This window comes from Notothenia coriiceps, unplaced genomic scaffold (genome assembly GCF_000735185.1).
Source record: "Notothenia coriiceps isolate Sejong01 unplaced genomic scaffold, NC01 NC01_scaffold00031504, whole genome shotgun sequence".
NCBI lineage: Eukaryota > Metazoa > Chordata > Actinopteri > Perciformes > Nototheniidae > Notothenia > Notothenia coriiceps.
Window position 1 is genome coordinate 482,028 of NW_011364205.1, and position 22,550 is coordinate 504,577.

At 40.1% G+C, this 22,550-nt stretch overlaps 3 protein-coding genes across 10 annotated transcripts in view; 2 read left to right on the top strand and 1 right to left on the bottom strand.

The window, feature by feature from the left end:
- The window catches only part of ap4e1 (adaptor related protein complex 4 subunit epsilon 1), a 13,214-nt gene extending 5,704 nt beyond the window's left edge, over positions 1 to 7,510 (top strand). Inside the window, exons 14-21 of the mRNA XM_010788078.1 lie at positions 1,478 to 1,780; positions 2,369 to 2,480; positions 2,555 to 2,693; positions 2,777 to 3,026; positions 3,612 to 4,127; positions 4,617 to 4,807; positions 4,887 to 5,047; positions 5,458 to 7,510. Coding sequence (XP_010786380.1) covers positions 1,478 to 1,780; positions 2,369 to 2,480; positions 2,555 to 2,693; positions 2,777 to 3,026; positions 3,612 to 4,127; positions 4,617 to 4,807; positions 4,887 to 5,047; positions 5,458 to 5,618 — 1,833 coding nt within the window. The 3' untranslated portion in view covers positions 5,619 to 7,510. The remainder of the gene's footprint in view (positions 1 to 1,477; positions 1,781 to 2,368; positions 2,481 to 2,554; positions 2,694 to 2,776; positions 3,027 to 3,611; positions 4,128 to 4,616; positions 4,808 to 4,886; positions 5,048 to 5,457) is intronic.
- Positions 7,013 to 11,719, bottom strand: LOC104960111 (aromatase). Of its 2 annotated transcripts, none has more exons than XM_010788077.1 (10): positions 11,545 to 11,719; positions 10,665 to 10,878; positions 10,248 to 10,398; positions 10,016 to 10,170; positions 9,575 to 9,751; positions 9,369 to 9,483; positions 9,172 to 9,286; positions 8,913 to 9,075; positions 8,206 to 8,444; positions 7,013 to 8,131 (listed from the first exon to the last, which is right to left on the bottom strand). In XM_010788077.1, the coding sequence occupies exons 2-10, from the start codon at positions 10,798 to 10,800 to the stop codon at positions 7,901 to 7,903; spliced, it is 1,482 nt and encodes a 493-aa protein (XP_010786379.1). In that variant the 5' UTR covers positions 10,801 to 10,878; positions 11,545 to 11,719; the 3' UTR covers positions 7,013 to 7,900. The 2 variants fall into 2 exon arrangements, with proteins under 2 accessions (XP_010786379.1, XP_010786378.1); XM_010788076.1 differs by having other exon boundaries at positions 10,665 to 10,855; positions 11,545 to 11,718.
- Positions 11,720 to 12,817: 1,098 nt separating this feature from the next.
- LOC104960110 (gliomedin) lies at positions 12,818 to 21,709 on the top strand. Of its 7 annotated transcripts, none has more exons than XM_010788070.1 (31): positions 12,818 to 13,198; positions 14,076 to 14,127; positions 14,232 to 14,249; positions 14,335 to 14,406; positions 14,513 to 14,605; positions 14,962 to 15,084; positions 15,492 to 15,548; positions 15,870 to 15,959; positions 16,035 to 16,127; positions 16,224 to 16,298; positions 16,503 to 16,589; positions 16,673 to 16,756; positions 17,191 to 17,265; positions 17,389 to 17,487; positions 17,645 to 17,722; positions 17,817 to 17,909; positions 17,990 to 18,058; positions 18,181 to 18,264; positions 18,359 to 18,451; positions 18,538 to 18,612; positions 18,748 to 18,831; positions 18,925 to 19,017; positions 19,104 to 19,175; positions 19,293 to 19,373; positions 19,457 to 19,540; positions 19,622 to 19,684; positions 19,807 to 19,875; positions 19,998 to 20,066; positions 20,158 to 20,283; positions 20,373 to 20,523; positions 20,616 to 21,709. In XM_010788070.1, the coding sequence occupies exons 1-31, from the start codon at positions 12,881 to 12,883 to the stop codon at positions 21,076 to 21,078; spliced, it is 3,183 nt and encodes a 1,060-aa protein (XP_010786372.1). In that variant the 5' UTR covers positions 12,818 to 12,880; the 3' UTR covers positions 21,079 to 21,709. The 7 variants fall into 7 exon arrangements, with proteins under 7 accessions (XP_010786372.1, XP_010786373.1, XP_010786375.1 ...); XM_010788071.1 differs by having other exon boundaries at positions 18,005 to 18,058; positions 19,104 to 19,178; XM_010788069.1 differs by having other exon boundaries at positions 12,819 to 13,198; positions 19,104 to 19,178.
- The last annotated feature ends 841 nt before the right edge of the window (positions 21,710 to 22,550 follow it).

The following is a 22,550-nucleotide window of genomic DNA, read 5'->3' on the forward strand; positions in this document are numbered from 1 at the left end:
AAAGAACGAGAAAAGACGAGTAAAGTGACACTTGCCCACTTGTGGCTGTCTGTGGAGACCGAGTTCCCCCACCTCGCCAAAAAGGCTGTAAAAGTGCTCATTCCCTTCACCTCCACCTACCTGTGTGAGTGCAGGTTTTCCGCATTGACTTTGATCAAAAGCAAGTACCGGTAAATGCTGCAGCCAGAGTATGATCTGCGTTTATTCCTCTGTGCATCAAAGACGCAGACTCATTGTTCCCACTAAAGTAGGGGTGAGTGTAATAAGGAGGCAAAGTTAACGTTCAGTGTGTTACCGGGAGCATATAAGGATTTATCCACCATGTTGAAAATGTTAAAAAAAATAGGTCTTGAGAACACGGCGTGCGGAAATATACGGGTCGTGCTGCAGCTAGATGTGCCTGTCCTCTGTAAGAAGGTGTCGGGGACTGACATGCAAGGAAGAACGGCTGTCCACAGGCTGTTCCAACTTTAACAACTGTTTTAACTTCCAGGGTAGTGAATTGAACATGCAATTGTAATTGGGTGTGTGGTATATTTTCATGCACGGAACGCATGTTCCACAACACACAAACTGAACAAACTCAATTTTCCGATCGTACCAGGTCTATCTTGTTATAATAACAAGTGCACGTTACTGATGCAATATGGTTGAGACCATTCGGGCTTATTCTAGAGGGGTGCAAGGAATAGTCCAAGTATGGGGGAGTTTTATACAATATGTTTAAAACATAAAAATAAAAGGTTTAAAAAAAGTTAATTGTTTAATGTTTTTAAGGAGGTGACGCTACTCAGCCAATCAAATCGGTGCAGTCAGCACGATAGATTCAAACACACACACACACAGAGACGAGACAAGAGGAGAGAAACAGTCGGAGTAATTTCAAATGGCGGAAGGTAGACAGCGAAAACAAAGCATTTAATTACATTTTCTCTTACTGGACCTCTTTGAAATGCAATTGAATACCCTTGCATTATAGCAACAACAACAATAATAATAATAACAGCAATAATAATTGGGAGGGGGGGCGCGGCTGTTCTTATGTTCTCTGAGGGGAGGGCTCACCTACCCACACTTTGAAAACCCCTGCTCTAAAATATCTTAAACAGTTTGTGGCCTAAGTTACTCAGATAGGGAATTAATATCAAAGTTTTATGCCCCAGGCGATAAAAGCAGAGTCATGCTGGTGTGTCTCCTGGTGGATGATCAGTCAAGATTTCAGGAAGCTCACGGGCACTTAAGAGGTCTTACAAGACAAGAGCCAGACCAAGAGTTTCAAACATGTCCAGCAAGATCATAAGCATACTTTTAAGAGTTAAAATTGAGACCAAGGAACTCATTTTCACAGGAATGACACAAGAATACACAAAGTCGCAGTTAAAACTTAAAACAACCCCAACAATTCTACTTTTGACCCTTTCCTTCCACATTGAGTGATTAACACACTAAAGCTTGGCCCCCCCTCTGCCATGCACAGGTCCTTGGGGAATACTCCTGTTTGAGAGCGGACCTTGAAGTGGACACAGTCCTGAGGCTGCTGGCCAAGCTGTTGGACATGAAGACCACCAGCAGTGAGACTAAGAGCTGGGTCCTCATGGCCATGACTAAGCTCTGTGAGGGAGGGGCCGGTGTCTCTGTGGTTCGGGGGGTCTCTGAGACATACAGCAGCTCTCTGGACACGGTGCTGAGGCAGAGGGCCCAGGAGCTGCAGCACCTCAGCCAGGACCCGGAGCTACGAGCCCGGGTGTTACCCCGACACACCGGCCTGGAGCCCCTGGAGGTAACGTGGGGCTGCAGAGCTACAATAATGATGTTTAATTGTAGGGCATTTATCAATGTGATGTTGTTTCCCATCAGTATTCCTAGAAACAGGTTGCATAAAAATACTGTATCTGCTCCTGTTGAAACTTGTGGAAAGAAAAACATTGTAAACGTTTTATTTCTTGTAACCACAGAGTATGATGTTTCTTTGTAGTTCATTCTGTCTGGCAGAGTTAAGTGCTCATTATCTGATGTTAGGGAAACAGGACTTGCATGCACTTGCCCGCCATGACAACCAGCTAATTACATTAATGAATGTTTTCATCATCCTTTCAGTTGAGATCAAAGCGGCTGTTTAGGCATGTTTTAAGTAGTCTGATGGGTTTCGATTGAACTGCATTAAGTATCGGATGGAAGTAGAGAACAATAATAATATTCTTAATTCGATTAAGATGCTTCCTCTAGTCATTTTGTGGTCTTTTGTTGCACAACTAAGAGTTGATAAGATATTGATTTGCAAGCACACGTAACTTCTTTAGTCTCTAACTCTTCAGAATGATCTCAGGATAAAGGAGAAGTCTAAAATACTGTTGGTGTTGTTTTCCAGGTGGATTCCTCTCTTTCATTTCTGGATGGATTTGTGTCAGAGGCGTTGGCTGCTGGCGCTGCTCCATACAAGCCTCCGCACCAACGGCAGGAGGAACTAGCTCAGGCCAAAGGTGAGACACTGAGCTTCAGATTGTGGCAGATTTGGCTTTGTTTTGATTTGTGCTGACTGTGTTGTCCTCCTCAGCGCTGAGCCTGGAGCCATACGGCCTGTCCCTGCCCCTCAGCATGTCCTCCTGCAGCATGACAGACAGACAGTCTCCCATGCTGCTGTCCATCAGCTCCGGGCTGTCGGGCAATAGCAATGACCTCTCTCACAAAGGAGGGTATGTAGACTCACAACACACAACAACAGCTTACACACAAATGCACGACTGGTCTAATGCTCATACTTTGATTTCTGTACCAGCTCCTCTAGTCTGAAGCTGGATGGTGTGAAGCGGGTTTGGGGGAGGGAGGGCTACCTGGCGCAGAGGGAACCCGCGGAGGAGTCAGCCCACGTGGAGGTCCCCAGTACCCTCCGGTCCCCCAGCCAGCAGGGAGGGGCTGACGGGTCACACAGCCAGACCCCCACCCCCACCCCCGAGCCCGAGCTAGAGAAACAGCAGCTGGCCTCGTCGCTGTTTGTGGGCCTCAGCTCCCACAGCTCTGTGTGTTTGGTGAGATGTTGGATTCTTATATTTTTCAGTTTAAGTGGGAATGCACACATTTGTCTGATATTATAATTCTAGTGTCAGATCAAATGAAGACTTATGTGAACATTTACTGTGAAGCAGCAGCAGACATGTGACATAAGAATCTGGTGCTTAATGCAACTTCACAGAATTCAAAATGTAGGGGGATGCAGGATTAATGTTTTACAAACTAAGGATTTTATTATTTATTTATCTGCCATTAATTTCCTCAATTAAATCAGACATTTTTTCATATATAAAATGTCAAGAAATGTTGAAAAATCTTCTAAGACACAACCTGAGCTGACATCTTTAAATGTATTTTCCAACATCTAACACAATACAAAAAAACCACAATCCTCATATCAGAGATGCTGGAGCCAAATGTTGCCATTTTTGTTCTGAAAATTACTGAAAATATTTAGTTACAAAAATTGTTATAATTTCATTGTATCAGCTCTATTTCCCACTCTGCTGTGATATTGAAGCCCTTTGCAAATATAACAGACCAGAAACCCTGCACTGTAAGTTTCTGAAAGTGCACCTGTTATAACATCTTCTTTATAACAGATGGGGAAATCTGAGCCGACACCCCAGCGCTTCAGAAGAAAAGCCAGAAGTCCCGCCTCATCCTCTGGTGCCAGCGAGAACATATCCCACTCCCTGGTCTCTCCACCGATCACCGTGGATACCCTGATGTGTAACAACCTCCTGGACTCCCGCATCACCTCCGAGCCGGACGTCTCTCCTCTGGAACAGACTAACGGCTCCTGTGATGAAGAGCTGCCTGACAGTGACGTGAAGGGAAGCAGCCCCTCTCTCGTTGGGGATGACGCTCTGGTTGCAGCTGATCCGGCTCCACATGAAGAGCCACCTAAAGACTTGTTGCTCATTTCTTATCTTCCTGCTGAACTCTCTGGACTCTCTCACTCAGAAATCACTCCTCTGAGCTCCGACCAAAGCCTGGACCTCTCCGCCTGTCACGTGCAGAAAGAGGGTGATTTAGTGCTGGTGGTTTTTATCTACAACTCCTCTGACTCTGACATCCAACAGATTCTACTGGAGCTGGACTCAGAGGAACTTGAGGTACAGTAATTATGGAGCACATTATTTTGTAGCCTTATAGTTATCACCCTTTCATATATATATTTTTTATATTCCCAAAGTCCCTCAAAATAACGTTTGGGAAGAAGCTTTTATTGACTACTTTCCCAAACTTAAAAACCCCTTACCAAGAAGAATGAGTCAAAAACTCTGCAGACATTTTTTAACTTCAGTTTGAAACCTACTTTTTTAACTACGCTTTTAATTAGTAACATCCCACCATTATTTCTCTTTTTTAAAAGTTGTATTTTTGTATTTACTACTTTTATATTTTATTATATTTATTAATTGTGTCTTATTTCTGTGTTGCTTTTATTTAATTATTATTTTTATCTTATTTATTATCTCGCTTATTTTACCCACTTTGAGCACACAGAAAAGTCCTAAACAGATACAACTTTGCTATTATTATTGTTGTTGTTATTATTATTATTATTATATTAAATGGCAGTGTGTTGTCATGTGTTTCAGGTGTCCTGTGAGTGTGACGGTGCAGTGGGGGGGGCGAGGGGCCACAGTGTAGCAGTGTGTCAGTACTCCCTGTCTGTGAAGAGACCCTCAGTCCACGTTGAACTGGTCGGGACGGTTTCTTACCAGTTTCCTGTCGGGACGCCTCAGTCGGTGCAGTTCTCGTACAAACTGCCTCTCTCCAGCTTCATCAGGTGATTCTGTTTTCCTTTTCTCCCAATGTCTGTGCAGAGACGGTTAGTTGCTGACTGTTATTTCAAACGTTTTCTTCAGACCTTTGACCCTGTCCACAGAGGAGTACGGGACGATGTGGCTAGACTTCTCTCACGACACAAAGCAGAACCTGACGCTGATCAGTGACGACCCTGAACCTCTCGCAGCTTCTCTGAGTGTGCTGAAGAAGAAACTCCAGCTTCATGTCGTGGAAATCATAGGTGAACACACATTTAGCATTTCTTGAGGCAACCGCGGCAGCTCCATAGCTTGCTCCGTCAGTCCAGGCAACAAGATGTTCCCTCTCTTTGTTGGTCACAGCTGTTGCCATAGGAGGCTGAAAGTAGGCATGAAAGTCAAATGATTGTAAGGTTGTGTGTGAGAGAGAATGCATCAAGTTGTGAATGAATGCGTTGTCTCAGCCTTTGCAAATTCCCACTTGTAACTACTGTTTCTAAAATAACCTGTTGAATTGTTTTCTATTATTTGAAGGCATCTCAAACTGACCTACACATTGACTTACAAATTGACCTACATATGTGATGCAGTATTTGACTAATATGTGTGTTGTTGATATGTTTTATATGTCATGCTATTACTGAATACATAACCTTTTTAATTGTCCTTCCAGGCATGGAGGGCATTGTAGCTTGCCGTCTCCTGCAGGATCAGCCGTGTTTGATGCACTGCCGCCTGCACGCCGGGACTCTGGCCGTGTGGCTGCGCTCTCCGGTCCCCGACCTGCCCGACTGCCTGATGTACTTCTGTCAGAGAGCCTTACAGGAGCACTGACCCCCCCCCCCCAACACTGACGAGCAACACAATCACCAAACACTGAAGAGGAAGTAGACAATGTAGATGCATTTCATCTTTATATGACTGTGTTAACCATCTGTGTATCTCTTCCACTACAACTACAACGTTTTGTCCATGAAGCATTCATTTGTAATCGTTGAACTGGTGTAATTATTTACAGAATTTGAAAGACATGGCTGGTAATAATAACCTCAGGGCCAAGAGATTGTGTTTTTAAGCTACTTAGGGTGTTTGATGTTAAAGAATAACAATAATGTCTTAAGATTTCGACAGGGCTACATGATACTTCTATGGTTGAAACACTGTTAGGGAGGAAATAAGTATAGTTTTCTTGGTATGAAGGGGAAATCATGAATCTCTACAGTACGTGTTGTGCTGCTGGTCTGCATGCTAAATACTCAAATATCATGTCCTGCTTTCTGATTGGTAAAATGATTGATATAAAATCTGCTTTATTTTCTAGGCTAGAACGATCATAAAAGTGATTTGTAATCAGTGAAAAGATGTACAGGCGATACTGAGTGAAGCGCTGACACAAGGACACATGCATTGGGTTGCTTGATGTTGTTTATAAGGTGTCTTGAGGAGAAGCACAGGAAGGATCTTTTAGCAGTACCAAATTAAATGTATATATTTTTCCTGGTTAGGAATCAAACCATGATAGGAACATTTTAAGCACTCTAACTCAACCTGCTCATCCTTATGGCTGAAGTTTAAACACAAGGAAAATGTTTACATGCCTGTTTGTCTCTACGTCTTAAGGACTGCATTATGCTGACACTGAATGCAGCCGTTACACTTGTTTCTTACATCTATGAAGAGAGTGTATTGTCATAAAAATTGCAATGATCATTTAACTCTTCCATGTCCATATTGTGCATTAATGTGAGGAGCGTTTCAGTTTTCCCTCATGTTTTGCAGACGCTGCCTTCTGCGTGATATGGTGATCTATGCATTCATGTTTCTGTGGGTTTCGCTGAAAGGTGGATTTTTAGTGGTCTTTGATTATTATATTTTTGTATCAATGCAGTATTAAAAACGTATTTATTGGATTTATATTCTTACAGAAAATATTTTATATTAATTTCTCTGAAAGAAAAAAGTCACAGTGCTCCTTAATTTGACCGTGCTGTGAGAGATTTGACTTGTCTCAGCCTGTTTTAGTTTACCCAACCTGAAGGGAAGTTCTTTGTGGCCTGTGTCCTGACTGCAGGCACGGCATGAAGTTAACGATGTGTGTGAAACTCAACTCTAACCCAACGCCTTATGATCTAATGCCAGGAGGCGTGTTTGATTTGTGCCTGTGGTACAGAGGAAATCAATGTTGTGCCTGTCACTGCATTCTGCTAACTTATGAATAAATACACATGTAAATAAACTTTGACTCAATTGTTATTCATTCATTAAATACACACATATTAGCTGGAAGCAAAAAAAAGACATTATTACAGTAAAGAAAATATTTTCATATGATAATAATACTCTGATGAGAGGTGCACAGGATAGGAAGTGCCCTTCTACCTATGTTCTAAATAACACTTAAATCAATCATGATTTTTTCCAGGTGTGATTTCATTTCCCCATGATGTCAAGAAGAAATCTTGGCAATTTGTTTTCCTCTCCTGTTTGAAAGACCAAACATTTCTTTTGAAAACGGTACAGATAATCCCTGCAAACCTTCTTTTTGGCCTGTGCTTGAGTCTTAAACAGCAGAGAAAAACAAAACAAGGGTGAGATTTTAAAAACAGGCCAACAGCGTCTCTGAGCTTCCAAAGAAAACACAGATGAATACAAAACACACTAACACATATTTACACGACATAACAACAGTACATCTGAACAGGTTTGAACTAGGATTAATGTGAAAAGCAAATGACACAAAAGCAAGTTGGCAACACATCAAATGTAGTTTTATTCGTTTGCCTTTATATTGTTTTTTGTGACCTCAAGACAACAAACTATGTATACATGTCCACCCTGTTATCCCAAGGGCTGGCAAAGCAAGCCTTCTCTGCTCTGTATCAGCTAAAACCTCCAACCTTGTTTGCTAAAGGTCAATATGGCAAGGTAGTAACAACACCTGATGTAACTTCCAAACAAAATTTCAAACTTTGAAATTACTGATGTTTGTGGCATTTTTGCAACTTATTACATTTTGGCCAAGGAATATTTTTGTATCAGTTTGATACTTTACATACTTTGTAGTGGTTTTCCTCAAATCTAACCCCTGCGTGTGTCTCGGTGCTTCCTGTGTGGGTTCATGCTGTCCGGGGGATGAAGCGCATGGCCAGGCCGTGCTCGTCCTCCACCGGCTGCTGCGACAGGTTGTTGGTCTGCTTGATGCTGTCAAGCGTGCAGCCGCGGCGAGGACACACGGTGTAACGAGACAACAAGGTCACCAGGATGGCTTTCATCATCACCATGGCGATGTGTTTGCCCACGCAGGAGCGCGGCCCGCAGCCGAAGGGTTGGAAAAAGCGACTGGGAACCTGCCAAACAGAAGAGGGTAAACACTGAGGCTTTGTATCTGTTTCCAAAGCCACGTAATGTTCAGATGACTTACTGTTTTGTCAAAGTTCATCAGGCTGAACTCCTCTGGTTTGGGGAAGAATTCAGACTTGTGCATGAGACCGATGTTGAGAATGATGTTGGTGCCTTTTGGGATTTGAATGCCATCGATCCTGTCGTCTTCCAGAGCTTTTCTCATCGTGAAGTCAACCACCGGGTGAAACCTCAAAGACTCATTAATGAAACTATCCAGCACTTTCAAGCTTTGATAATCAATGTTTTCATCTTTTTGACCTGGAAATGAAAAAGCAGCATTAAAGGGTAGGTAAGTTTGAGAAACCGGCTCGAGATACAGTTTTTGTTATGTTCCATGGAATGCTCTTAACATTCTGATAGCAATGTATATCTTAAGTGCTTTGACAATAAATACATAGAAAAATGTCATCTGTGGAAGCCGTAGTACTGTAAAAAGCACGACCAATCATTTTAGCCGGCCCCGCTAAAATGACTGGATGGCCTACCTGCCTGTCAGCCTTCCATCTGTGCACAAACTTATCTCGTGCCCTCATTGGTCATGTGCGCGTTCGTGTGTATTGGAAGAGGGGCTCTGTAAGGAAGTGGCAGATTTTTTCCGGCTGTGTATTTTCAAATTCTAGCGCACTCGAGCTGGTTTGTCCAAAATTACCTACCCCACCTTTAAAGGTTTGTTGGAAAAGTTTCGTTGGAGAGAAACTGAAATTCATGAAGCACACATTTACTCACTTATAACAGTGTTCATCTCCTCCACTATCCTCAGCTCCACGTCTGGGTTTTGTTTCAGAAGCATCAGCATGAAGAAGAGGCTGATGGAAAGAGTGTCAGGTGCAGCAATCACCATCTCCAGCACGCACTGCCGGACGTTATCCGCTGAAAGCTCTCCGATGTTCTGTTCAAAAGAAAATGAAGGTACACAGCAAACATGACATGACATCAGGATGGGAACCATAGGACTGGTGGAATAGATGTATTAAAAGAGACATACCTGAGCAAAGATCAGCTCTGTTGCAAAGTCACGATCATCATCCAACTTCTCAGACTCATTTATCATCTTCCTTTTCTCTTCAAGAAGGCTCTCCATCACATCTTGCAGCTCCTGGCTGTTGGCACAACAATTAACAGAGAGATTAGCTTGAAGAAACCAAGAGGCAGATGTTAAGTTTTTCTGATGTGCGGCTTTACGCTGCTGTCTTGTGCTTGTTGTACAGCCATCCAATCTTGAAGAAGATATCAGGCTTTATAAGAACTGTCTGCCAGGTCTCAAAGTAGTTTTGGATTTTCTGCAGCAAGTCCTTTTCTGAGTTATAAGCAGACAATAAAACATGAGAACAATGTGATATGTTTGCTGGCAGGTGATTCACAGTTTGTATTATACATTTGCTGCTGACCGTTGAGCGGCACCCTGAGGAACAGCCTGTTGGAGATTTCCACCACGACGGCTCTCAGTAGATTGAGGGCGTCCACGTGTTGGGAGGGGTCGCTCATCTCCTGCAGGCGGTCCAGGTGTTTGGCTGTGGAGCTCACACAGACCCCCACCGTCCTCTGGAGGCCGGGGCCTGTCAGAGCTGTAAAACAAATGACAGTGGTGATTGCCAGACTTTAATCTGCAGGGGTTTGAAAAGAGACACTTGATGTTTGTAGAGAGCTTTCCTTTCATCCATTGGAATTCTCTTTGAGCATAATGGGGCCCCTTAAAACTTTTTTAATTAAGTGAAAAGTCCACGTTGGTTATATTTTTTGTATACGTAGATGTTTCTTCAAAGAAAGAGGAGAAATAATGCACCAAAAAACGTTGACTCCATACTCTCTTGTGTAAGGTAATTGCTCACCTTTAGAAAAATAAGCCCTCACTTTACTCCAGAGCGGGACATCGCTGTTGAAGATGATCCCCCTCCCCTCCATCCCGACACACTCCAGCCCTTTCTTGCTCCCAAACCTGGCCGTGTAGTGGGCGCTCTTCAGAACATGATACACTGCTGAGGACCTGAAGACGCTTTGACTTACTACAGATTTATCAGATAATGGGTAAATGTACAGAGTTGTTTATTTCTGTTGACTTGCCTGCTCAGAATGAGGGTCTCCTCGCCATTAATCCAGACTCGGACCATGCTGCCATACTTTTTGTTGTAGTAGTTGCTTGCTGTTCCTATCCCAGTCCAGATGAATCTGCTGTAGGAGAGGAGAGGACCGAGCCCTGCCAGGAAGAAAGGACCTGCCAGAGGGAAGCAGGTGATACATTAACTGTGTGCTCCAATGCCTTAAGTCAGGTAACTTCATGGAAATCAGTGAACTATCATGTCATTGTGTTAATATCATGATGCAGAAACATTTACTTTAAATTATGAACATTTACTGGGATTATTAAAATGCAAAACGCTGAACATTTTAAAAATCGTATCTATCTGCCAACACCTGCAGTCCTTTGCACACAATTGGATGAATCTTTAAAAGCTAAGTATAAGAACAGAAGTCTTTTACCAGGTATATGTGAGCGGTGTGTTCGACTCCAGACAGTGAAGAGCAGCAGCAGCAGAAGAAGAAGAAGGGCGGCGGTGATTTCAGACACCGAGTCGACCTCCATCAGGATGGCAGTGAGTTTCTCCAGCGGCTGCATCCTCTTCACAAACGCACCTCACTCTGTCTGTCCTCTGCACATAAAGGTCTGTCTCCTTTCGCCAGAGGACAGCACAAACTAATCCATTAGTTACAAAACAGAACCGTAAACTGCCTACCTTTAAATCCCTTGTAATTCTCTTGTCCTGATTACCTTTTCTTCTTTATACATTACAGCAGTTTTATCATGCTCATAACATTAGTCTCTTGTCCCAAGAGCATATATACAGTTAGCTGAGTATATTTGAGGCAGAACTACATCGAAACACAATGCAGAATAAGAGTTTAAATTACATTTCAAAACGTTAAATTCAAAAAAGAGTTTCACTTTAGTGCTCTAGTGGCTAAGTCTCAACACAGGAACAAAGTCCACATGTTTTAATGTATTTGTATCAACTAAAAAGGTGGTTAAAAATGTGTTTGCACGCCAAGACGTTTTTACACAATTCACCTTCAACAGGATTATTAAAACAATTATTTATATCTATTTATTAAAATCATTTACTTATTATGTTATTGATTTTTAAGGCAAAGCATAAATAAGCAAGAATAACAGCACACAATAATAACATCGACAAATGACATTAAAATACATATAAACCAGGTAAGAATGATTTAGGGATGAAAAGCACAACATAAAATAAATATATAGCAAATACAGTATATATTAAATATATATCGTGTTACTATTACGAAAATGTATTTAAATTCTAAAATGCACAAGTTATCAAATCATGTCACTTACTTCTCTTGCTAGTGTCCTGCTCCTGAGGAGTGAGAGGAAAGTTTGAAAAGAGGCAGGTCTTTCCGCTGGTTTTCCGGATGATTTAATTCTCCTCATAAATCGCACTGGTTCAAGTGTTTATAAATCCTTGGTTAAGCCCTTATTTAATGGTTGCTTAGGAACACTGCCACTTGGGGCTACAAGGACTTTTACATGGCCGAACAGTGAACAGGCAGGATAACAGCGCACATCTGAACCACAAAGCAGCCTCAGAGGGACCAAAAAGTGTAGTCTTTTTATTCATAAGAAAGCAAAACCCACAGGTCTTTCATACGATGTACTCTGTATCTTTAGTTTTTATTAATAGGGGTTTATTCACATTTCTTCAAAAGAAAGAAACCCCACTGTCCAATTCACCCAGTTAGGAGGGTATTCAGGGGAAATTAATTAGCTGGGTCAGACTGACCCGTGTCAAAGAGAGCAGGGATTTAACCAGCCATTCAGGAAGGAAACTGGGGGAAAATACATTGTCATCTTTAAAATGGAAACACTTGTCATTTGAAATGAGTGTCCGTTCTCCATTACTTCCAAAATAAGCATGGATGAACATTTTAAAATCAGTGTCTGTGCAGAAGTTGTTTGCTTCTGATGAGCTGTCCTTCCAGCTCAGCTCCTGAATAGCCGAAATGAAAAGCTGTTATTCTGCTGAAAAAGATGTCGGGGGGGGGGTTATCCTGAATTGGCTGCCAAGCCTGCTCTCATTGTAGTAGAGAGACTCAACTTGATAATTATAGATTTTGGGAAACATCACCAGCACAAGGGGAGAAAAACATGTAACTATAACCTTCCATTTGGATGTCCATAACAGTATTCATGAAAACAATTTATTAGAAAGAGATTGTATTGCACGCACACACATCCACACACTTACTGGAAGCAATGTGAAAGCTCTTTTGTCGATCCAAAGAAAGATCCCCTTGTTCACCACTTATTTATTCCACTTTCATGTCATTTTGCGTAGGACTGACTGGTGGCAATTTTGCAAGAAAGAGGATGAGAATAAAGAAAGGCACTACACTGTGTGTGAACGGTATGTCATTCTTGAAATATGTCCATAAGTGGCTTCTGAATCAAGCAGGCCTACACACTTGATCTGTTTCCCAGATGCTTTTTCTTACGCAATGCATCATTTGGGTTCTACGAGTTACAAACAGATCTTGACATGTTGATTTCTCTCCGGCGTAGTTTCCCTATGACGTGTCATCTGTTGGCTGGTTATCAGATATGTGCTGTATGTGCTAGTGAGTGTCAGAGCTCAGATTACTCTGCAGCAGAAGAGCAGCAACAGGGCACAAACATGAAGGAGAGGAGTGGAGTTTGTCTGGCGTGGAAAGTACTGCTGCTGGTGGGGTTGTGTGCACTGCTGCTGCTGAGCTCAGGAGCTTTGGTGTTCCTGCTGGTTCGACAGAAGGAGCTGACGGAGGAGCTGGTGCGGCTGGAGGCTCAGATGCAGGAGCTGTCCCAGAGCTGCAGGCTGCAGGCGGGAGTCCTGAACCAAGACCCTGCAGAGACCAGAGAGCTGAGGAAGCTCCAACGCAGCAGACGACACCAGGAGGAGGATCTGACCCAAGAGCAGAAGGACATGATGATGATGATGGCATACTCCATGGTTCCTGTAAGACACCTAATGATTTTAATGTGGGCTCTAAGAACATGTGACTAGTGGAGAATGTTTTTATAAGGCAGAACAGGGGAGCAATCGACAACTCCTTGCTGTCATGTTTTATAGAGACATTTCCTTCTCCTTTTCCCTTTTGGGAGAAGAAGCATGTCTGAGTAATGCAAATAATCTAAAAGTCTTTTTGCAGAGATCTTTTTTCCACTGAGAGTTTTCTGGACAAATACTTAGTGGAGCGTGACGGCTCCTCCCTCTACTGTACTCACATCCGACGGGAACCTGGCCTTTCTCCAGCGGGCGCTACTGTGTGTTTTGACAGCACATTTAGTGCTTTACCAAAACAATATGTAGTTTTACTATTGATCGGAATGATAAATAATCATAAGTAATGATTAGTAATACTCAAACAAAAACTTTATTTGAATAACTTTGACTTTTTTCAAGATGCATGGGTTAATTGTTTTTAACTGTGATGTGCCAGAAAATAGTAAAAACAATGCTCAATACAAGTTCCGAGAGGAAGGAACTTCAAATAGCTTTTTTTTGTCCGATCCGCCGTCCATCCTAGAAGACGAAGAAAAAGTTCACTTTGGCTTAAAGATAACATGCACAATTAATCAATTATCAAAAGTGCTGCTTTAATCAATTGTGTTTAATCAATTAGTCAAATCATCATGTCTGCTCTTAAATGGGAGGTAAATATAGTTGTATCTTGTTTTTTTCTTTCAAATCCTGAGAGATGTCTCATGAGAAAGAAAAATAATATGTTTGCATCCAAGTGATTTAAAAACCAAACTATGAATTGTAGAAAGCCTCCAGATGTATTTACCATCAACATCGACCTCATCTGCTTTTTCTGTTTTCTTCATTTCAGGTCAAAGCCCTCATGGATCTGTGTAACGGCTCCAGAGGAGTCTGTTTAACAGGTGCACTTCATACTCTGTGGACATACATCAGCTGTGGCTTTTATGTGTGCTGCTCTACTCTATTTAACTTGTGTTAAACATTTCAATGTTTTATTTTTCCCCAGGTCCACCTGGCCCAAAAGGTAAAAATGGGCATCTTAATTAATTGCATAGACTATTACTTTAAAGTGAATTTGCTACTTCATTCAGAGCACTTTTTCCTGTTAGGTTTGCCAGGCAGAGCGGGGTCAGCAGGACAGCAGGGAGTGCCGGGGCTGGAGGGGAGACGAGGGAGGAGAGGTGAGAGATCTTCCGTCTGAAATAAACAGAATAAGACGAACCCTTCCTCGGGCGTGCACCAGAACTCAACTCAGTGGTTTTAAACTAATAATCTGTCAATGACTAGGACGTCCAGGCGAAAAAGGAGAATGCAGAACCAAAGGAGACCCTGGGCTCCCCCGACCTAAAGGAGAGACCTGCAATGGCATTCTCGTTGAAGGTATTTTTTTTAAACAGATATAAATAAGTATATTAACACAGAGATCATCTATCAGACTCAAGATAACATTTGGAAAGCTGTATCTTTATTTTATATCATCAGGAAGTTTTGTATATTCTTTATATAGAGGACAAACTTAACCTGTTTAGCTCCACTACTTGTGACGTTCTAAAATAATAAGATGGTCACCATGTTTTCCTACAAACGTAATCCTATTGTGGGATATAGTAAAAAAGGGAACCAAAACCTTTGAGAACTAATTTGGGGGAAAACACGTTTTGATTTCCCTTCAAGCTTTAATGTTTTAATCTTGTTGTAGAGAGCGACTGTCATTAACTATTTGTTGATATCTCCAGGTCCTCCTGGTCCGAGGGGCCCAGCCGGACCACCCGGTCCCCCCTGTCCTGCTCGGTACTGTAATAATGAAGTGAGAAACAACACCATCGAAGAACACATCCATCAAAACAACATGTTGACGGGTGAGAACATCTTCACTGAATCATTATTAATAAATCAGCACGTTTCACGGTTGTAGCAAGGACTTGGGATGTATTAGTTATTCTCTAATAGAAAAGTATTACCTGACAACAACAACATATCTTTTATTAATTTAAATTTCGTTTTCGTTTTATATTTCGTTCAACTTTCAAGTTTTGGTGTCTGAACATTCTATTTCCTTTTATTAAATCAGAATCTAATCTTATCTAAATCAGGGATCTACACACTGGAATTGTGGTTGAAAAATAAAAAAATATATTTTATTGGCCTAAATGCTGAATCTTAAATATTTAAAATAATTTCTATACATCATATTTGTTCTATTATTATTTTTAGAATGGTTTTTAAAAGTTAGAACTTCATTTATAATCTTTTCCTTCATATTTAGACTCATCTCCTTCTTTGGCGGATAAAGAAAACAGCAGCTCAACAATAAACAACACTGGTAGGATGACATTCAGAACTACAACAATTATGAGTTAATAATTTAGATGGTTAGGTGGTTCCCAACCTGGGGGGGGCGCCAAAGATAGCTGGGGGGGCGCCAGGCCTCAGTTGATTTGAGGCCAAATATCATATTTAGACTTTCATTTTTTTTTTTTTTTTTTTTAACAAAATACTTCACATTCATCCAGTTTGTGACAGTAGTTGGGGGGGATCTTGGGAAAAAAGGTTGGGAACCCCTGATTTAGATGATATGCTGTTTGTGACTTTAGTCTTCATGTTACTTTTCATTTAACATTATATGATGTCTTTATTTCCACAGAACCACCAACACCACACGCAGCCAATGAGAGCCAAGACGTATTGAATGTTACTGCCTTTAAAGAAACTCTCAACACAAGTAAAGAGTCTGGTAAGCATCCATTATGTGAAAACTTCGCTGTAAAACCTGAGAACACTTTTCATCTTGTTTAATGTTTCCATCTAGAGTCAGTATCAAGTCATCCTGAGTATGGCCACGACACCTTGAACAAGACCAACTCAGAGAATGTCACAGAAGCATCAATCAGATTATTAACAGGTATTAACTGTGTTTTGAATTATAATTAAACATCTGATTAAAGGTGCTATAACAGCGTTAATGTTTGTAACTGTTGCATAATGTTTCATTCTACAGCCCCACTTTCTCAAGACCAAAACAGTGGCGCCTTCAATGGCAGTGGAAACATTAAGGACATCCCAATGAAAAGTGGTAAGAAACGTTCACATTATATAGACTATGTTTGATCTGAGTATTCATCAATTCACATTTCGATTTAGATCACTCTAAAAACAAATATAAAATCCAGTTAACAGTTATCCAGTCACTGTTGTTTCAAGACAAAGTATACCATATACTTGTTTAGTATTTCATTTAGTAAAAAGATATATGGTCATCTAAATTCTGTTATATTAGTGTCACCGCGTCCAGCCTACAGACATGACACGTGGACTGAAAACAGCACAGGAAATGTTACAGAGGCATCAATAAAGTTATTAGCAGGTAAGAGATACTCAGACTCCTCCATGAAATGTTTGGTCTTAACTTCATTCTGTTATTCATGCTGTCTTATTGACTCTCCACAGTCTTACCAACGCAACATCGAGCTCATGAAGCCGCAGATGATATTAATGTTACTGGCACTGAGATACTTCGAGATACAGATTCTGGTGAGCTGGAAGGATTTATTTTAAGACCTAGTATTGTTATTTTTCTCAATAGAAATGTCAGTATCAGATCTTTTTAATCCTTCAGACCTTCTTAATATTAGAACATAGTTTAAACTATAACTCATAAAGTGAAAAACGTGTGGTAGGACATAAAAATTCAGCAAAACATTTGTTATTCATGTATTTATAAAAAATCATAAATACATGGAATAAAATAAATAATAAAAATAAAAAAGGCCATGTTAAATTATCACAATCATTTAAATCCAAAACTTGTTTCATCTATTTATCTGGTTACTATCCATTCCTTTATACATACAGTATACAACAACTATATTATTAACAGGTAGGAATAACTCTGTTTTTGAATTATGAGTAAAAGGGGTAAAATTACTTTTTTAAAACTTCATTTAATAATGAATTCCCTTCAACAGCTCCACTTCCTGAAGACCAAAACAGCGATTCCTTCAATAACAGTGGAGCCATTACTGATGCATCCATTAAAAGTGGTAAGAATCAGAATACACATCTGCTGCTGTTTATTCAAACAGGTGGAGGAGCACAATATACACCTAACCTTATAAAAGTTGTAGACTACTCACAATATATCTCTTTGTCGTATAATCTTTTAGACTCTTCATTATCACCCCAAAACAACAACAACAACAACAACAACAACCAGAAATTAACTAGCGTTGAGAGATGGATTAACTGGATGTTCCAGGTTACTGGTGAGTAAACTGTGGATTTAATCTTCTACAGAAATAAACAACAAACAATGAGCTGAGGACTTGATGATATGCTGTTCAGGAATCAAGACATCACATTTTAATATGATTTAATATCACTACCATCTCTTCTGGTTTAATGTCATCTTTCTTCCTGCAGAATCACCAACTCCACATCCAACAACCAACAGAGATGTTTCTGACTCTGAGAAACTCCAAAACATAAAAGTGGAAACTGGTAAGTAATGTTGACACAAAGAAAGACTGTTAAGACAAACTTTGAATATATGAAGAAAAACAAATAAAAACTATTTTCTTTATTAATTGTATAGAGTCAGTATCACTTAACCAGGATGGTGGTAATGGCACATTGAACAATACCAATAGAGAACAGGCTACAGAGGCAACAATAACAATATTAAGAGGTATACAATGTTTTTATTATGAGCAAAGCTAGTGACCATAACTTTATGATGTTTATTTATGTTTCATTTATTTTTATAAGCTCCACTTTCTGCAGACCAACACAGTGATGCTAACAGGGGAACCATTATTGATAAACCCATGAGAAGTGGTAAGAAACGGTCTACCGGGTTCACAATTTGGAATCAATATTCATTCACACATTTAGTTTTCCTCCTCCTATGTATTATCTGTTTGATCACTTTTTGTTGCATATTATCTTTCTCCCTGCAGAATCACCTACTACTCCACATTCAACTGACAACAACAGAGATGTTTCTGACTCTGAGGAACATCAAGACATAAAAGTGGAAACTGGTAAGCCATGTTGAGCCAGAGGGAGACTGCGAAGACAAACGTTGACTCTATGAAGAAAAAAAACAAACACTTATACTTTTTTTGTATCTTCTAGAGTCAGTATCACTGTATCCAGGAAACGGTCATGGCGCACTGAAGGATATCAAGAGTGAACATGCTACAGAGGCAACATTGACATTAGTAACAGGTAGGATATATGATGTTTGAATAATTAGCAAAACAAATGACCATAACTTTAAATCGTTTTATTGAATGTGTCCTCTCTTTAAAAAGCTCCGGATTCTGCAGAACAAAGCAATGATGCCTTTAATAACATGGGAACCATTATTGATAAACCCATAAGAAGTGGTAAGAAACGGTCTACTGGATTCACAATTTGGAATCAATATTCATTCACACATTTAGTTTTCCTCCTCCCTCAAAAGAGAGATATGTATTATCTGTTTGATCACTTTTTGTTGCATATTATCTTCCTCCCTGCAGAATCGCCTACTACTCCACATTCAACTGACAACAACAGAGGTGTTTCTGACTCTGAGGAACATCAAGACATAAAAGTGGAAACTGGTAAGCCATGTTGAGCCAGAGGGAGACTGCAAAGACAAACTTTGACTCTATGAAGGAAAAAAAAAAAACATTTATACTTTTTGTATCTTCTAGAGTCAGTATCACTGTATCCAGGAAACGGTCATGGCGCACTGAAGGATATCAAGAGCGAACATGCTACAGAGGCAACATTGACATTAGTAACAGGTAGGATATATGATGTTTGAATAATTAGCAAAACAAATGACCATAACTTTAAATCGTTTTATTGAATGTGTCTTCTCTTTAAAAAGCTCCGGATTCTGCAGAACAAAGCAATGATGCCTTTAAACACAGTGGAACCATTATTGATAAACCCATGAAAGGTGGTAAGCAACTGTCATCAAATGGTATCAATATTGATCATTCACACATTTGGTTTCACACTTTTATTTATCATCTGTTCCATCGCTTTTTGTTGAATATCCTCTTTCTTTCTTCAGAATCACCAACACCATATTCAACTGAGATCTACAGAGATGTTTCTCACTCTGAGAAACATCAAGACACAACCTTTGAAGCTGGTAAACAACCATTTTGAGCAGCAAGGATACTGTTAAGACAAACTTTAACTAAATGAAAACAAACCCAATACCTTTAATTTCAGAGTCTGTATTGCTTCCTCAAAACGACAGCCACGACATATCGAAGGACACCGAAAGGGTCAATGCTACAGAGGCGACAATAACAGGCAAGGAGCACTCTGTTTTGAATTAACAGGAAAGCAAGTGACTTTAAAACAATACATATAATGTTTTATTTCATTAAACAGCTCCACTGTCTGCGGACCAAAACAGTGATGCACTCAATAATGCTACAGAGCCATCATTGAAAGGTAGGAAGCACTCTTTTTGAATAATATGTAAAGGTAACACTTGGTTTTAGTATGATTAATGATTCTGCACTATTATACTATTGTTGTGTGTTAATCTATTTGTGTTTACATTCATGTTGCAGCCTCACTATCTGTAGACCTGGAGAGGGTCAACAACACTGGAAACATTAATGATACACCCATGGAAAGGGGTATGATTGTGTTTTGTGTCCCATATTTATATAATATTAACTACTCATTTTAGTTTCTAATACTTAAAATGAAATGATTAATTATTCTTCATCTTGTTTTTTTTGTTCTTCACTTTTTCTAGACTCATCATATCCACTCCAGACTATTAACAGGATCAATGTGAAAAAAAATGAACGATTGACAAAAACTGGTCAGTTATGGAAATCATGTTTCAAATAATGCTTGAATGTAAGTGTGTCAATTCGAACAAATATTGAAGGGCATATGTGTCTTTGATTTAGAGTGCAACATTAGAAACATTAAATGTTCAGAGAAAGCCACCAAAATGCAAAGCACTTTTGGAGCCTGGATGTCCGATGCATCCCAGGTTGATCAAGATCGATACTGGCTGGCCTATCATTTTTCAGGTGATTTTCCTTTCATTTTATAAAGAAATCAAAAGTCAGACAGACTTGTGTCATGTGTATATTTGAACTTGAAAACACTGCTTCTCCAGGTCGACATCTGGTGGAGCACAGGAACATTTCATCATCACCGAATACAACAACCAAGACAATAGATGCCAATGGGTTCTTCCAGGGCTGTGGTCATGTCGTTTACAAGAGCTCATTTTATTTTCACAAAGGAGGATCAAACAGACTTATAAAGTGAGTCTTAGTGGTATACATACTTTTATTAACTTGCCTATACTGACTTTTTTTTAGGTCTATTTAACTAACCATTGATTATCATTTCACAGATTTGACCTGAACACCAGGAGAACCAAAACTCTGACCATGGCAAACAGCAGATATAACAACCTGAACTATCTTTCCCGCAACTCAAAGACGTATTTCAAGTTTGCCGTGGATGAAAACGGACTGTGGGTCATTTTTGCTGCGGATAAAGAAGATGATACAATGGTTGCAAAGTTAAATCCTGACACATTCTCCGTGGAGTCTGTCATTAACACTCACTACCCTACAACTAAAGCAGGCAATACTTTCATTGTATGTGGGGTGCTATATTTTACAGATGATAAAGACAGAAGAGTCACATATGCCTTTGATTTGATGAAAGAGAGTCCTCTGGATGCAAGTTTTGATTTGAGGCCAGCTAATGGCACCCTAGCTATGCTGTCTTATTACCCGAAAAAAAAAGTTCTGTACATGTGGGACAACAGCAGTGTAAAGATCTGCAAGGTCAAACTCAAATACACCTAAGAATTACCACAAGCCTTGTAAGTAATAAAGTTATTTTTCAACTCCCATTCAGTTGAAATTAATTTATTGACCACAATGCTTGATTTACTGTAAGCAGCATGAAGGGTGAAGGGTAATTTGTAAATGTTTTATTAACCTCTTCTACACAGCACCCCCGATACCGGGGGGAAAACGCGTTATCTGCAGGAAACAGCGTCTGAGGGCATCTTAATATTCAATAAACTATGAATGTTTTATATCCATGTAACGGGAAGAAACTCAGCTAACTGATCTTTTTTTTTTTTTTTTTTCAAAAAAACCCACAAAGCTAGCGCCGAACCTCTGAATTAGCTACGAGCGAAACAATCTTAAGGCCATTACCACAGAACTCTAGCTACACTGATCGATACCGTGTTTTGCTACCTAAAGCTACTTGTGTGTTGTCTGTATTTGCTTCCTGTCACGAGTTCAGATCGCTCAGTGATCGTCCTTATATTTCTATAATCTGTGGACTCTCAGGATTTAAGCTTGTTTGTGCAGATTCAATAAGCATATCGATCAGTGTAGCTAGAGTTCTGTGGTAATGGCCTTAAGATTGTTTCGCTCGTAGCTAATTCAGAGGTTCGGCGCTAGCTTTGTGGGTTTTTTTGAANCTCTGGGGGGGCGCTGGCGGCCCAAGTGTGGGCCGCGGCCCTATGGTTAAGAATCACTGATTTAAAGCATAAATGATTTGGTTGGGTTCTGGAGGTGTGGTTACAGCAATTGTGCTTGGTTTGCGTGGCCTGTGCCTGGTGGTGGGGCCCAATGTGATATATTTTCATGGGGCCCAAAATCCCTGGCGGCGCCCCTGCCTGCAGCTACCCTGCAGTATATAAAGTATTTAAAACTAGCTGCACCTTTATTAACTCTGATAACTGTAACACATTAATGCATCAGTAATAATTATAATCAAAACGTTTCATATATTATTCTGGTATGGGCTGATCTGCATTCTGCACAATGAGTACTTTTACTTGAGTGAGATTTTTAATGCAGGACTTTTACTTGTAACAAATCATTCTTACACTCTGGTACTTCTATTTTTACTTGAGTACAAGATCTCAGTACTTCTCCTACCTCTGATAATAATAGTAACTTAAACTATAATAAACATCAAAATGTATAGTTGCTTTATATTTGGTATTATAAATGAGAATCTATATATTATATAACTACACTAATAATGTCCTGTTTTCGTTTTTGACAAAAAAGTGAGCTCTAGTCATATTTTTCTCCAGAAGAGGATTAGTAACATTCCTATCAGTCACACTTTGCAACTTGATCTCTGCATATACCCTCTTTGTAAATCAACATCTACAAATTTAACTGACATAAAGTTTATAAGGGTCATTTAAAATGGAGAAAACATGTGGTCTAATTGTATTGAGAGCCCCAGGTGGGCTAAGAGCTGCATTGATGTCTCCTCCTGGCTGGTTTTCTCTTTAAATCAATCA

Excerpts from the sequence above, each read along its gene's own strand:
- LOC104960111 (XM_010788077.1), bottom strand. The coding sequence starts at position 10,800 with ATGCAGCCGCTGGAGAAACTCACTGCCATCCTGATGGAGGTCGACTCG. Across the intron at positions 10,171-10,247 it reads GAGACCCTCATTCTGAGCAG|GTCCTCAGCAGTGTATCATG; the intron begins GCAAGTCAACAG and ends AAGCGTCTTCAG. Across the intron at positions 9,076-9,171 it reads CAGAGCTGATCTTTGCTCAG|AACATCGGAGAGCTTTCAGC; the intron begins GTATGTCTCTTT and ends TCTTTTGAACAG.
- LOC104960110 (XM_010788069.1), top strand. The coding sequence starts at position 12,881 with ATGAAGGAGAGGAGTGGAGTTTGTCTGGCGTGGAAAGTACTGCTGCTG. Across the intron at positions 16,590-16,672 it reads ATCAATAAAGTTATTAGCAG|TCTTACCAACGCAACATCGA; the intron begins GTAAGAGATACT and ends GACTCTCCACAG. Across the intron at positions 18,613-18,747 it reads TGATAAACCCATAAGAAGTG|AATCGCCTACTACTCCACAT; the intron begins GTAAGAAACGGT and ends TCCTCCCTGCAG.